A 13,328-nucleotide genomic window follows, 5' to 3' on the forward strand; every position below is an offset into this window, starting at 1 on the left:
CATCCAACTGATGTTTAGACATTTTACAACACCAATAAATCGTTTACTCACACTTAGTTCTGGCAGTCTGGTAACACTGAGGGCAGCTCAAAATATTTTATCGTGGTTTTGTAATATCCACATAAATATCAATTAAAAGCGAGCTTTTTCCGGGTTTCCATTGCAAAAATGTCTCGCAGCGCTCGCCCCCTCACCTCCGCCCGTGTCCTGCACAAAATCAAGGAATTAACAACCCCGCAAGCCAGCACTGAATACGTGATCAACCGGAATCCACGGAACTTGGAAAGATTACGCATTGCCTACAAGCCGGGCGGCTATCATCTGGAGAAACCCGGTCGATCCTACTGGCACACTTTGGAGATCAACGCCAGTGGCCGCTACGTCAGCGCCGATGTCAAGCACTTCGAGAATGGAACCATACTGAGTGCCAGCACCTCGGAATGGGCCATTAAACAGCATTTGTACAAGACCAACGACACATCTGCGTTTGTAAATCTCGGCAGAGTGCTCGCACACCGCTGCCTGCAGTCTGGGATCACGGAAATGACCTGCAACGTGGAGGCGGTACCGGGTAGCAAGCTGCAGAAGCTGCTCAAAACCATTCAGGATAATGGGGTGTCCTTCACGGAACCCTCTCGTCTGCCCAACGAGCAGCCCTGGGATGAGAAGAGGCATGAAAAGCCCTGGGAGGTGTCGGAAGAAGCACTGGAAGTACTGGAGGCACCCAAGTCAAAATAGCCCAAAGAAACCACACTTAGTTTTCGTTTCGTTTAAAATAAACGTTGATTATTATTGCTAATTACAACGAATCATGTTGATTTATTCGTATTTGCCCTTAATGTCCTTCCAGAGTTTCTGCAAAGCGGGGAAATCTTGAGATTTGGCAAGGAAACTTTGCTTACATAAGAGGATCATACTTACGCCTTTGTTGATGCCCTCGAAAATCGCAACCGACGTGACATCGAGAGCGCGCTCGAAGAAAAAGGCCGACGCGATGATGGCCACTGCGTAGGTGGAGGTGCGCTTGAACAGGGTGTTGTAGATAACCTTCATGTTGGCTAGATTTTTTTAAAAAACGTTCGATTTGTTCCCAATCAAACTTTTTCCACACGCCAAACACACAGCTGATTTGTTAGGTTGAGTTGACAAACAGTGTTGGAAACGTACAGAATTTAAATACTAGGGTCACCGCCTATCGACATTACGCATTAGTGCTTATTCTTGAAAAGTGTTTTTAATTGAGGTCGGAGATGTTTCTTGTCGTCTTTCAAGCGGCCACACTGGTCGATGGGGCAAACACAAACGATTTGTGAATATGCCAAATTACCAGGATATTTAGCGTAATTGGGCCGTATCTGCGTGGACCATGGACATAGGCACTATCGAGTTGAGCGTGGAGGCGCTGATTGGATCCTTGCTGGCCCTCAGTATCCTCTTTGCCTTCTGCCGCAGCCTGCTTTCCGAGGACTTTGTGAGCACCTTCAAAACACGTCACAGCTGGAAATCAATAAAAGTCTTGGAACAGGTGAGCGGATTCACTTGCCGCGAAAGAGATACCATAGGATACATGCCGTTCATTCTAGGCCTGCTTCTGCAACGTGTGCGAGATCCTGCTAACCCCTTCCGCAGGACTATTTTGCGACTGCTGCGGCCTGTGCACCCATGCCACGCCCCCTTGCCAGCGGAGGGCGGACAGGGAGTACCGGTGCAAGGATAAGTGGTTGCGCAACGAGTCCACCGTGCGGCACTTGTGGGTGCATGGGAATCTGCCTATGGGAGTGCATTGTGCCGACTGCAACGAGGAGGTGGATCACCATGTCAGCACCGATCCGGGATTATACGGATGGCGATGTGCCTGGTGTCAGCGGTGCTACCATAACGATTGCTACACCCGCGCTGACTCCAAGGAAGCCTGCGACTTGGGCGAGTTCAAGGACATGATCTTCCCGCCCTACTGCTTTGTGGCCGCCCGAACCAGAGACTCGATGCGGCTCCACTTGGCCAGCATTACCCCGCCAGACATAGAGAACTGGGAGCCGCTTATTGTGATCGCCAACACCAAGTCGGGCAGCAGCACGGGTGCCAATGTGTTGTCCCTGCTGCGCGGTTACCTGCATCCACTGCAGGTGATGGAACTGGGCTCGAGGGGTCCGCAGGACGCCCTGCAGTGGGCCGCCAAAGCCAGTCCTCGCCCGTGTCGCATACTGGTTGCCGGCGGCGATGGCACCATCGGTTGGGTGCTCAATACAATCTACACGCTGAATATCAAACCCCAGCCCTCGGTGGCCATCATGCCGCTGGGCACCGGCAACGATTTGTCGCGAGTTCTGGGCTGGGGAGCAGAGCCGCCCTCTGTTCTCGATCCGGTGAAGATCCTTAGAAGCATACGGCGAGCCCGCTCCGTGAATCTCGACCGCTATGACCTGCAAATAGAGAAACTGCACTATCGACTGCCCATTCAGAGGCATCCCACGAAGACGATTCATGTGTACAACTATTTCAGTGTAGGTGTGGATGCGTACATCACTTACAACTTCCACAAGACGCGCGAATCTCGATTCTATCTGCTCAGCAGTCGAATATTCAATAAGGTAGGCTACAATTTAGTGTGCTCACTTAACCTTAACTAATGTATCGTCCTCGACAGCTGCTGTACTTTACCTTCGGTACGCAACAGGTGATGCAACCTGGCTGCGAACACATCGAGGAGAAGCTGACCTTGTATCTGGACAACAAGCCAGTGCAACTGCCTGAACTGCAGGCGCTGGTGTTCCTAAATATCGACTCATGGGGAGCTGGCTGCAAGCTCTGCGAACTAAGCAACGCCAATGGGGAAGTGCGCATCGTAAACTCCATCTCCGATGGTATGATGGAGGTGTTTGGCATTGTTTCCTCTTTCCACATTGCCCAACTGCAGTGCAATATAAGCAAACCTGTGCGAATTGGCCAAGCCAAGCAAATAAGGGTAAGCTCTGCACTAATGCAACCGAATATTTATTAACCCAGAATCTTCTTTAGCTACAAGTCAAGGAAACCGTGCCAATGCAGGCGGATGGCGAACCCTGGATGCAGGGTCCAGCGGATATTCGCCTTTCCTCGCGCAGTCAGGCCCGCGTCCTCAAGCTGGCTGCAACCTGAACGTAATAGCTAATACATAATAGAATCCCTTATGTGCCAGTCCCTAATCTCAAAGTACTTAACCTGGAACCTCAATCTATACTTAATCGAATTCGGTTAGCATGGCAAGCAAAGACACCCTAGTGGAAAACCGAAACTAGTCGAAAAATACACGCAATCGTATTTGATTGGTAATAATTCGCTTTTATTAAGACGCAATCTTTTGAAAAATAATTAAATGTTCGACTGGTGGTGTAACATGCTGCCCTTGAGGGGCAAATGCACAACATTTGGGTCAGTATTATCGAAAGGCGGGTAAACAACAAAATCAGGAGTGCAGCAAACGCTGAAGCCCGCTCTAGAGCATAGTCAGCTCCATGATGGCGTTGACGATGTCATTGTTGTTGTTCTTCAGGGCCTTGATCGCCTTGGCCCTCGTCGTGTTGGCCTGCGTGATGACCAGCTCGATATCCTTATCATCCACGCCGGTGTCATCGACATCCTCCTCGTCTTCCTCGGCAATCGGGGCCACCGACGTGGTGGCGCCCACGCTGTCGGCAGCACCAGCAGCCTCCGGGGCCTTGAACTTCTCGGCGGCAGCCACCTGGGCCTGTTGCGACAGATCCTCGATCTTGGCCTCACCGAACACGATGTAGGTATCGCTGTGGGGGTTCTTGTACACATCCGGGTTGTTGATCACGAACAGGATGTTCTTTGACTTCCTGATCGTCACGCGGTTGACGCCCTGGATCTGCTTGAGTCCCAGCTTCAGCATGATCTTCCTGGCCTTCTTCTCGCCGCGCGATTGCTTGGCCTTAGAGACGAGGTCGATGGGCAGACCGGTGGCTCCACCACCCAGCTGTGTGGTGGCCGCTACAGCCTCCTCAAGACCGGGCATGCCACCATCGGAGTCGCTATCGCTGCCATCATCCTCGACGCGGACGTCCTCGGGTTTCGCCTCAGCGGAGGTGGAGGGAGCAGCCTCGCTCTTGATTTCGGTCAGTTCGGGCATTTTAATCTGTCTGGAAACGAGTGGACAACACGAGGTTAGGTAATTGCTTTGCAAATAGTACCAATTAAGCTAAGGGTAAAACATCTGGTGCCGGTTCAAATGCTCAGCGATGAGTCTTGGCGGGGGTCAGCTGTCATCGATTTTTCAAGTTCAATTGGAAAATCGGTAATTCGCTACCCCCGTAGCTCTAACTCTTAACTATGATATTTTACATAATTTAAGGCGCTGATTCACGGATATTTCGGCTAAAACTTAATCTAAGTGAAAAAATGCGGAGTACACACACCTACCGGAAACGAAGAAAAGAAATATGGCGGATGCGAGTGTGACTGTCGCTTAGCACGATTTTTCTTTAATTCAAACGATATATTCTGTCAGTGTGAACGTATGCGAATGAAGTATGACAAATTCAAACATGGTGGCTACTCTGTTTCATAATTTCGTTATTTTCAAATAACTGGCAGTTTTAAAATACATTTTTAATCCTTTACCTGTATAGTAAAGCATTATGACTAAAAATTTATAATTTAATTTGACTATCAAGGGTTGTTGAAATAATCAAACTTTAAGCATTTAAGGTAGTAGCTGATAAAGCAATAATATGCCAGCAATATAATTCCTTTTCGTAATTGTTTAAAGCCAGTGTTAAATATTTTTGTAAAGGTGTAGTTCACTAATTGGGTCACATTTGCTCACAATCTTCTACTGGCGTCATATTTCAGTTTGTGACAATGCAGTTATAATTTTACATAAAAAAAAAAAACATTAAAAACAAATTGATAACACCGAAACATTTTAAGTGGCTTACTCAAAGGGAAGGAAAGGAACATCACAGATTAGGCTCAGTGTCATGATTAATTTCTGGAATTACCAGCAATAACTGAACTGCTTAAATAGTAAGATTGAACGAATGAATGTTGTCACAATCGAATGTTTGACGGCGTTTCCTCCCCACCCAATCTGTCACTTGAAGATCTTCAGTTCGCCAGTGCAGTCTACAAACGCTTCTCGAAGTGCTCCTTCACGCGCAGACGCCTGGAGGAGTATTTAATTAATTGAACTAGCCTGATAAGGCGAGTGCCTCCACACTCGGTGCTTGATTTCACTTACAAATTTGACTCCGCTGACTTTATTAAAGGAAGTTCACCGAGAAAAATTGTATACCAGTTTATTGTGATTTAAACTAGTATCTAGAAAAATGGCTTGGATATTCGATATAAGTTTTTACATGAACTTAAGAAATTGATCATATTAGTTAAATTTTAATTAAGTTACATATGTGCATACATAACGTATACACTTTGCTCTTTCGAAAACAATACAACACAAAAAATGTGGTCATATTTCGGGATAAGTTTATTTGGCAAGATCGAAATATCTTGGTTCTATTTTACAATTAATTTAATTAAATTTTCTTGTGTAGGAAGCACCTTTAGACACGTCTGGTTCGGATGACAAAGTCCAGAGCTACTTTGTGGTAGGTTGGATGGGCGATTAGATCGGAGGAGACACACGCCAGATGACTGATCCCCTATCGCCATTAGATAACGTTCCGTTTGAGTGGCCACTCATGGAGCTAATAAAAACCACGACTAGGATGGGACTCCTCACAGTGAACGCTGCAACGTTCAAGACACCCAACCTTTGAAATGAAACTACCAATCCTTCTGATAGCCCTTGTGGCCATGGTTGCGGCCAAGTCCGCACCTGGTGGTCGCATGGCCGCGCGCTACGACCACTTCCGTATCTATCAGCTGACCATTGAGACGAACTTGCAGATGGAGGAGCTCAAGAAGATTCACGAGCACATCTCTGTAAGTACATTTTAAATTTTTCCTTTCTGTAAAACCATGTCATGATTTGACCCAATTTATAGGTGCACTTCCTCAACGAACTGGGTGCTGTTGGAAACAAATACAATGTAATCGTTGGTCCCTTGTTCCACAGAGCCCTCGAGAAGACCCTCAAATTCCTCGAGATTGTTTACGAAGTGATTGTCGACGATCTGCAGAAGTGAGTGCTTGATTCTCAGATGAGTTATAACATTACAAAAACCTACACTTGAATCCTTGCAGATTGATAGATGAATCATCTGTTGGCGACGATTCCCAGATGGAGTGGGAGACCTACCACACCCTGGACACCATTTACGATTGGCTCGATCAGGAGTGTGCTGCCCACGATTTCCTGGAGTGCAAGGTTATTGGACAGTCCTACGAGGGTCGCGACATCAAGAGCATTAGGTTGTCGAAGCGTTCGGGCAACAAGGCCATCTTCCTGGAGGGCAACATCCATGCCATGGAGTGGATCTCGTCGGCCACCGTCACCTTCCTGCTGAACCAGTTGATCAACTCCGAGGATCCGGAAATGCAGCGTCTGAGCGAGGAGTACGATTGGATTGTGGTGCCCATGGTGAACCCGGATGGCTTCGTTTACACCCACGAGGTGGAGCGTTTGTGGCGCAAGAACCGTCGTCCCAACGGATACCGCAACGAATCTGGAGATTGCTACGGCATCGACATGAACCGCAACTTTGACTACCACTGGGGAGGTATGGTCTAACAATTACCCTATTCTCCAATCCCCGCTGATTATTAATAATAAATTATTTGAAGGTGCTGGCTGGAACATCGATGAGCCCTGCGATCACTGGTTCGGTGGTGAAAAGCCCAACACTGAGGTGGAGATCATCTCGCTGCAGAACTTTGTGAGCTCCTTTGAGGATGGCTACATTCGGTCCTACATGGCCTACCACGCCTACGGACAGTATGTCCTCCTGCCCTACGGTCACTCCAACACCGAGTTCCCGCCCAACTACGAGCAGATGAAGCGCATTGCCGCTGCATTCTCCGATGCTGCCGCTGATGTCTATGGTTCCACCTTCACCTATGGAGCTAGTGGTCTGCTGAACTGTAGGTTTATCTAAATTAGTAGGGAGTATCTAGTAAGACTTAATGACTTTCATGATGCACCACCTCGTATAGATGTCGTTTCGGGAGCTGCCAAGGATTGGGCCTATGGCGTGAAGAAAATCCCATTCACCTGCACGGTGGAACTGCGTGACAAGGGCACCTTCGGATTCTTCCTGCCCTCCAACCAGATCACCGAGGTGGGTCTCGAGGTCACCGCTGGTCTTAAATCTCTGGTCAAGAAGGCTGCCGAGGAGGGCATTTTCGACTAGAGCTTGGTCTGTACCAGCTTGGGCGCAGATGCTGTGAAAAATAAATAAATCATTTTTAATTATAATGTGAACATTCAAATTTTCTTGTAAAATGATTTTATTTATAAACAGTGCAGATTAGCTGATTGCGTATAATAAAGAGAAAAGTTGCTGTATACACAAAAATATTCTATATTTTTTATTGTTAATTAACTCTTGAATTAAAGTGACATATTCTTTGAACGATTTTTTATAAAAATGTATCTATGTACTTCTGAAGTATTTCCATTTTATGAAATTGCTTTATATATTTACTTTGGATGCTATTGAACCAATGAACAATATTTTACTGTGCTTGTACGCTTTGTTTAAAACATAAACAAGCATAAAGGAAAGTAATAATTGAATTGATTTTGCTTCAGCAGACATTTTTAGAAGACTCTCCTGTGGGAAATTGAATTAGGGAGCCTAAGATTGTTTTGACAACACACAAGCACTTATTTAATAGTTTCTCTCCTCCTTAAAAAGCTGAGAAAATGCACCGAGAGGCGGGATGGAAGATGGGATTTTGTCCAGGCAAAATTACTGCACTTTGGTTATGGCATAGGCAAATTATGCCACGTGGCTGCAGTATCAATAAATATTTATATGCCCGTCTCATGAGGCTGTTGCTTTTGCAGGAGTCGAGGTCCTGCAATTTGCCCTGCGTATCCCATGGTCATGGGATTGGGGATTCTCGGATACCGAGGGGATGGATAAACTTTGCGGCACGCAGCAAAACTTTGGCCAAATGCAGCGGAATATCTTCGCTCCTTTGCAGAAGCCAAAGCCATCAACACCAACCGGGCCAACATAAAATTCCTACTACAAAGTGGTTATTTTGTTTGAAGTAATCCGCAAGAAGTCGTTAAAACTGTCGTTGCCAGTGCTTCCAGATTGATGATGGTTTCACGTGTCCGCCGCAGAGAGCAGCCGACCTGCCAGGATGCTTTTTATCCTTGTCTCGTCCCTTCGCCGTCCCTTTGCCGTCCCTTTGCCATCCCTTTGCCACCACGCAACTCCTCCAGATGTCCCCACTCGAAGATGCATTTGAGGGGAAACTGATGCAATGTCTGCAGCCGACGAAACGGGTCTCAATGGCTTTTCCAGCGATGCTTTGACATGGAAATGCTAAAAAGTTCCCGGCAAGAGGCGATGGCTTCCGGAAAAGCCTTTGACACCTGATATGAAAAGGAGCCCGTAATCAAATATGGCTGCAAATAAAATGCCAAAGCTGCCGAAGGAATTCGTTTGCCGTACCTTAGCCATTTTCAATTAACTTTGTCTAAATCGCCTCCACCTCCAACTTCACCTCCCTCTGCACCACCACCTCTTTCTTCCCTTCCATTTCCCGGAAAAACTCGACCGACCTTTATTGCCCAACACACTTTTGCGTCACGTGGCAAGTGGCAAGGGGCAAAGGTTATAGGGCCCATAAAACGGCCAACTCATTATGCAAACGCTTTGTTATACGAGCAGCCCCAGGCACATAACATAAATCGGTAGTGTTATGTTTACACGATCCAATTCGAATAATATCTTTTCCGATAATTACACAGCTCCGATTTCAATACAAACCCAATCGAAACCATGTTGATGTTTCGAACTTGTCGTTCTCAACTTATATCACGATTGCAATTAGAAATGTAGCTGCGGAACTGGTTAATCGACAACAATGGGAACCCTTGTGAGTCAATATTGTCCATAAGTACTCTTCAGATTAGATTTATTTGCAGCTCCAAGTGAAATCGAGGGTTTGCCACCGCCGTCATTATTGGAAAAAAGGGAGGGAACAAGTTTCAATGGGAGTTTATGCTTGTGTATCTACAAGTTTTACTTATTTTTATACCCGTTACGCGTAGGGTAAAAGGGTATGCTATATTCGTTGAAAAGTATGTAACAGGTAGAAGAATGCTTTTCCAAACATGTAAAGTATATTTGTAGATTCGATCTGGCCCTGTCCGTTCGTCCGTCTGTCCGTCCGTATTTAAAATCACACATAGATGAAAATGTATCTGCAGAATTCATAGATAAATACTTTGCTTACAAAGTTTGGTTTGCATTTCAATGACAAGCCCAACTTTTAGAGAATTTAAGATATGATCAGCGCATCAGATTTAAATATGAAATGTAATGCTACTCTAATAGAATTTTAGCCACAATTCCAGTCGTACAATTAATTTGTTTCAAATCCCTTTTTAATGTCGTGGTAAATTAGCGGTAATGTATACGTATATATCGTTCCAGGAAAGCGCAGCATGACTTTGGTAAATCAAAAATTCAAGCCAACAAGTATGATATGACATTTAACATTTGTCCGCGAATTGTGTCGCAAATTCAGTAATTGTCCTGTGGCCAATCCCCCCCGAGTACATAAGCTCCCCCCCCTGCCGACGGACCAAAATGTTGTACATAATTAAACGATTGCGAGGGCAGAAAGCAGGGCAGAGCGAAATAAAGATGGCCAGTCAGGTGGGTGGGTGATTCGGGTGGGTTGGGGGTGTGGCAGTGCCAAAACCGCAGACAAATAGCCGCTGGCCAAGTGGGCGGCGGTTGGGGCGTGTGCAGATCTGGGGGATTCAGTCAGTTAGCACACACAAAACAAAACAGAACAGGACGAATGGAACGAATGAAACGAGGCAGAAGGGAGCGGCGGACGAGCACACGCAAACGGAAAGTTGCTTGTCATTGAACCATGAACTGGTCACCAGCCATCATTCACTCACTCTCGCAGTCGCTCACTCTGCCAGTCACTCACTCACTCACTCACCCACTCACCCAGTCATTCACTTTGCCGAGTTGGGGAAGCCCCCCAGTGATGGGGAGGAGGAATCAAGTGGGCGAGCTGGGCAGGCGGAGAAAAGCGTCACGTGTTTGTGAATCGGACCAGGATATTTCGTTTGAGGAAAGGATAAGCGGGGAGGGGATGTTTGATTTACACTTAGAGAAAATGGTACTTGCTTCTCGCTACTCGCCAACATGAAATGGTAGAGGAGTATGAATATTAGCGTCATTTATTCACTTGCATTCATGACTATCTTACCAAAAGCTTATTACATATTTTACAATAAAGTACTAATATTAATCAGAATTCAGATTTGTAGCTTAAATTAACAATAATGGTGGATGTTCAAAACTCCTTCACTTAATCTTAATCCATTTCCATTTACGATTCGATCAACTAATTAATGTATATAAAATCTTAGCATTAATGACCTATTTAAGCAATATATTCTACGTGCAGCCGGTGAAAGGGGGGTAAAATAAACAATATGCACTTTAAAAATGAGCATGTAGCAAATACTTAAATATTTATTCTCGGATTTGGCGGCAAGCGGTATCTTCCTCTTCTACAGCTGGTAAAACTAAAGCAGACAGCTGATAAAACTAACGGCGAACAGGGCTAATGTTTTGCAGCTCTCCATGATTAATGTCGAATTAATGGCACTAATTGATCTGATCTACATTGATTGATTGATTGATTGATTGACGGCCGGCGGGATGGAAAAAAAAACGTGTGCAAAAACCATAAACGCATATGGCCGACGTGTAATCCTTAATTAGTTTACTCTGGACCGGGCTTATCCGCTTATCTAAATTACACTGGGTCAGTGCACATTATGCAGAATGCAAATACTTGAGAAAGAGAGGGCAACACGGTGCGACAGGGACGGCGAGTGCGACACCATTTACCGCCAGCCAAGCTATTATTAAAAGAGCATTTATATAATGGACTCAACGGACTTTTGCCAGTTCGCTTTGCACGGCTCTTCCTATAAATGCACTGCTAGAAATTCAAAGGGTTTTCAATGTTAAATTGAATATACTATATAATATGCTTAATTTATCATTTGATATTCGACCTTGATTGCTCTTGTCTTAACTAACTTATTTACAAGGAGATATTATCAACTTTTGATAGCCAATCTCTATCTCAAAGTAAACAATATAATTGCTAACTTTTTAAACTACCTGCTCTATTTCGCTGAGTGCATTTGGTGCAGTGTCTGCAGCAGTTTGCATGGAAGTTGGCCAGTATTTGCGACCCCTTTCGGATTGGTCACGCATTGCTCCGCTGCGGCGCGGAGTGCATATATCGCCCGACAGCTGCTGCTTTTACTGCCCCTGGGAGTACGAAGGACTCCAGCCGACTGCTGGTGGCTTCTGGCTCCTGGCTACGGCTACGAAGGTTCCCGGCCAGTGCACACGGGGCGTATGAGTTATATTTATTTTATCTCGTGTATGTTTGAGTTTCGCATTAAAATGCGCTCGCTGGAGCATAAAATGTTGGCTGTTTTTATTGAAATCGACATCATTAATGCGGGAATTATGCGAGCGGTCTTGCTGCTTATGGGTCGGAGTCACTCCTTCCCTGCACAGCCAACGTTTAATCATCATCCACATGGTTGAGCTTTAAGTGTAACCATAAACTTTTGTTTTGAAACCGGATCGCTGCGGTATGGGAACGTATTGGGATCGGATCGGATGAGATCGCCCGACCGCCGCTGACCAACTGGCCAAGAGACGCTTATCGCAGGCACACTTCAAACAAATGGCACACCAACTGCCATTGTCCTGCTGCTCCTGCTGTTGGTGGCAGGATATCGATACCGCAGACCGTCGACCACCGACACTCGACCAGTGACCACACACAAGGTGGCAGGGTGCTCCTGCTGCTCATGCTGCTGGAGCTGCCTGCTGCTATGTTTAATAGTTGGCCACAACTGTGACCCCGCAATTTATGAATATGATTTCGGATCGGAGAGAGAGGGAAGCCCAAGTGGGGCTTACATTGGCACCCCAATTAATTGCCCGGCTGACCACCGAAATTGATGGCAGTTTGGCGAAAGTTGCCCGACTTTTGGCCACTGCCCCCGCCAAACGGCGACAAATGTCAGTTGGCCGAAGGAATTGAATTTCCGCCGTTGCCCCATGAACTTTGGCTACACTTTGGGGTAATTGTTTGGGGGCGTGGTGGCATGCAAATGTCGACATGCCAAAAGTTCAAAATTGCAGCTAAAATTACGGCCATCGACAGGTAAACGACATTGGCCAAGTTAACAAGGCACTAAGTACAGGTTATTTCTATTTTGCCAGAGAAGGTGGGACAAGCTTATCTCGGTGCCAAAAAATAGTTTTCAGTATTCAGGCGAGGTGACATCATAAATAAAAGCAATACCACAGGTGTAAATAGTCTAGCTTAGTGGAGGTTGCTGCAACAAATATATGTTTCGCTTTATATGCGTTTGCCCGATTGCAGCTGCAATCTGCCCAGGATCTGGGGATCAGGATCAACCCCAGGGGCAATATATCAAACTGTTTGGCAGCCAGCCCCGACGATCATCACCAGCAGGTGCAGGGCTCCCCTTTCTGCTGGCCAGCAGCAGACCATCAAACAGATTGGAACACGCATTTGTAGCATGTTTCGTGCCACGAAAGCTGCAATTAAGTTTTGTTAATTTTAATGAAGCCACCAGGCGCATCTGCTTGCCCCGACCGACCGAACAACAACAAAAAAAAAAGGGGGACTTTTGTACGGATTCAAGCAAGTCAAAAGCAATGCTCCGGGGAGCAGCTGCTCCTATTCGCCTGGCTAGGGGTTGCTCCTTTTGCTCCTGGCCATGCGATCTGCCAGCTCCTCCTGGGTCCGCTTTTTTCTCCATTTTAATTAAGAGCACCCGTTGGATTCAGCGATAGGATCTGCCACATGAAACTCTAGCCGCAAAAAATACAAATTGGAAAGCAGACGAAAGTGTTTGTACGGCAGATGGTTGTCCATTAAACGGGGTGATTATCACATAAAAATCATTTTAAACTGTGCAGTCTGGCAGGGACAATTTTTTATGGCCAGTTAAGATACATATTTACGTAGATACAGATGGATATTGCACGAAAATGTTGCAGATAAATAATTTGATGCGCTCATTAAATGGCAATGTGAGCTTAAGGTTTAAATTCACATTTTTCACTTTTAATCGGTAATTAACAGTGGTCTGATGA

The 13,328-nt window shown here is 45.9% G+C and overlaps 5 protein-coding genes across 5 annotated transcripts; 3 read left to right on the top strand and 2 right to left on the bottom strand.

Annotated features, from left to right (window-relative positions):
• The first annotated feature begins 57 nt into the window (after window positions 1-57).
• On the top strand, window positions 58-805 carry LOC6608897 (39S ribosomal protein L18, mitochondrial). Its single transcript, XM_002033575.2, has one exon. The coding sequence runs from the start codon at window positions 169-171 to the stop codon at window positions 736-738; it is 570 nt and encodes a 189-aa protein (XP_002033611.1). The 5' UTR covers window positions 58-168; the 3' UTR covers window positions 739-805.
• On the bottom strand, window positions 759-1,162 carry LOC6608898 (cytochrome b-c1 complex subunit 9). Its single transcript, XM_002033576.2, has 2 exons — window positions 922-1,162; window positions 759-855 (listed from the first exon to the last, which is right to left on the bottom strand). Exons 1-2 carry the CDS (start codon window positions 1,051-1,053, stop codon window positions 820-822), a joined length of 168 nt encoding a protein of 55 aa, XP_002033612.1. The 5' UTR covers window positions 1,054-1,162; the 3' UTR covers window positions 759-819.
• Window positions 1,163-1,254: 92 nt separating this feature from the next.
• LOC6608899 (diacylglycerol kinase epsilon) lies at window positions 1,255-3,312 on the top strand. Its single transcript, XM_002033577.2, has 4 exons — window positions 1,255-1,525; window positions 1,584-2,591; window positions 2,648-2,965; window positions 3,019-3,312. The coding sequence occupies exons 1-4, from the start codon at window positions 1,367-1,369 to the stop codon at window positions 3,136-3,138; spliced, it is 1,605 nt and encodes a 534-aa protein (XP_002033613.1). The 5' UTR covers window positions 1,255-1,366; the 3' UTR covers window positions 3,139-3,312.
• Window positions 3,301-4,430, bottom strand: LOC6608900 (nascent polypeptide-associated complex subunit alpha). The gene is made up of 2 exons (XM_002033578.2): window positions 4,416-4,430; window positions 3,301-4,139 (listed from the first exon to the last, which is right to left on the bottom strand). Exon 2 carries the CDS (start codon window positions 4,127-4,129, stop codon window positions 3,476-3,478), a length of 654 nt encoding a protein of 217 aa, XP_002033614.1. The 5' UTR covers window positions 4,130-4,139; window positions 4,416-4,430; the 3' UTR covers window positions 3,301-3,475.
• Window positions 4,431-5,728: 1,298 nt separating this feature from the next.
• LOC6608901 (zinc carboxypeptidase) lies at window positions 5,729-7,477 on the top strand. Its single transcript, XM_032716382.1, has 5 exons — window positions 5,729-5,943; window positions 6,006-6,142; window positions 6,205-6,680; window positions 6,745-7,041; window positions 7,114-7,477. Exons 1-5 carry the CDS (start codon window positions 5,779-5,781, stop codon window positions 7,308-7,310), a joined length of 1,272 nt encoding a protein of 423 aa, XP_032572273.1. The 5' UTR covers window positions 5,729-5,778; the 3' UTR covers window positions 7,311-7,477.
• Window positions 7,478-13,328: the final 5,851 nt, after the last annotated feature.

The sequence above is a fragment of the Drosophila sechellia genome, chromosome 2R (assembly GCF_004382195.2).
Source record: "Drosophila sechellia strain sech25 chromosome 2R, ASM438219v1, whole genome shotgun sequence".
NCBI lineage: Eukaryota > Metazoa > Arthropoda > Insecta > Diptera > Drosophilidae > Drosophila > Drosophila sechellia.

Bases quoted from the DNA above. Each gene is read 5' to 3' on its own strand.
- LOC6608897 (XM_002033575.2), top strand. From the start codon at position 169: ATGTCTCGCAGCGCTCGCCCCCTCACCTCCGCCCGTGTCCTGCACAAA.
- LOC6608898 (XM_002033576.2), bottom strand. From the start codon at position 1,053: ATGAAGGTTATCTACAACACCCTGTTCAAGCGCACCTCCACCTACGCA. The intron at 856-921 runs GTAAGTATGATC...CCCGCTTTGCAG, and splicing joins TCGAGGGCATCAACAAAGGC to AAACTCTGGAAGGACATTAA.
- LOC6608899 (XM_002033577.2), top strand. From the start codon at position 1,367: ATGGACATAGGCACTATCGAGTTGAGCGTGGAGGCGCTGATTGGATCC. The intron at 1,526-1,583 runs GTGAGCGGATTC...CGTTCATTCTAG, and splicing joins CAATAAAAGTCTTGGAACAG to GCCTGCTTCTGCAACGTGTG. The intron at 2,966-3,018 runs GTAAGCTCTGCA...AATCTTCTTTAG, and splicing joins GCCAAGCCAAGCAAATAAGG to CTACAAGTCAAGGAAACCGT.
- LOC6608900 (XM_002033578.2), bottom strand. From the start codon at position 4,129: ATGCCCGAACTGACCGAAATCAAGAGCGAGGCTGCTCCCTCCACCTCC.
- LOC6608901 (XM_032716382.1), top strand. From the start codon at position 5,779: ATGAAACTACCAATCCTTCTGATAGCCCTTGTGGCCATGGTTGCGGCC. The intron at 6,681-6,744 runs GTATGGTCTAAC...AATTATTTGAAG, and splicing joins CTTTGACTACCACTGGGGAG to GTGCTGGCTGGAACATCGAT. The intron at 7,042-7,113 runs GTAGGTTTATCT...CACCTCGTATAG, and splicing joins AGCTAGTGGTCTGCTGAACT to ATGTCGTTTCGGGAGCTGCC.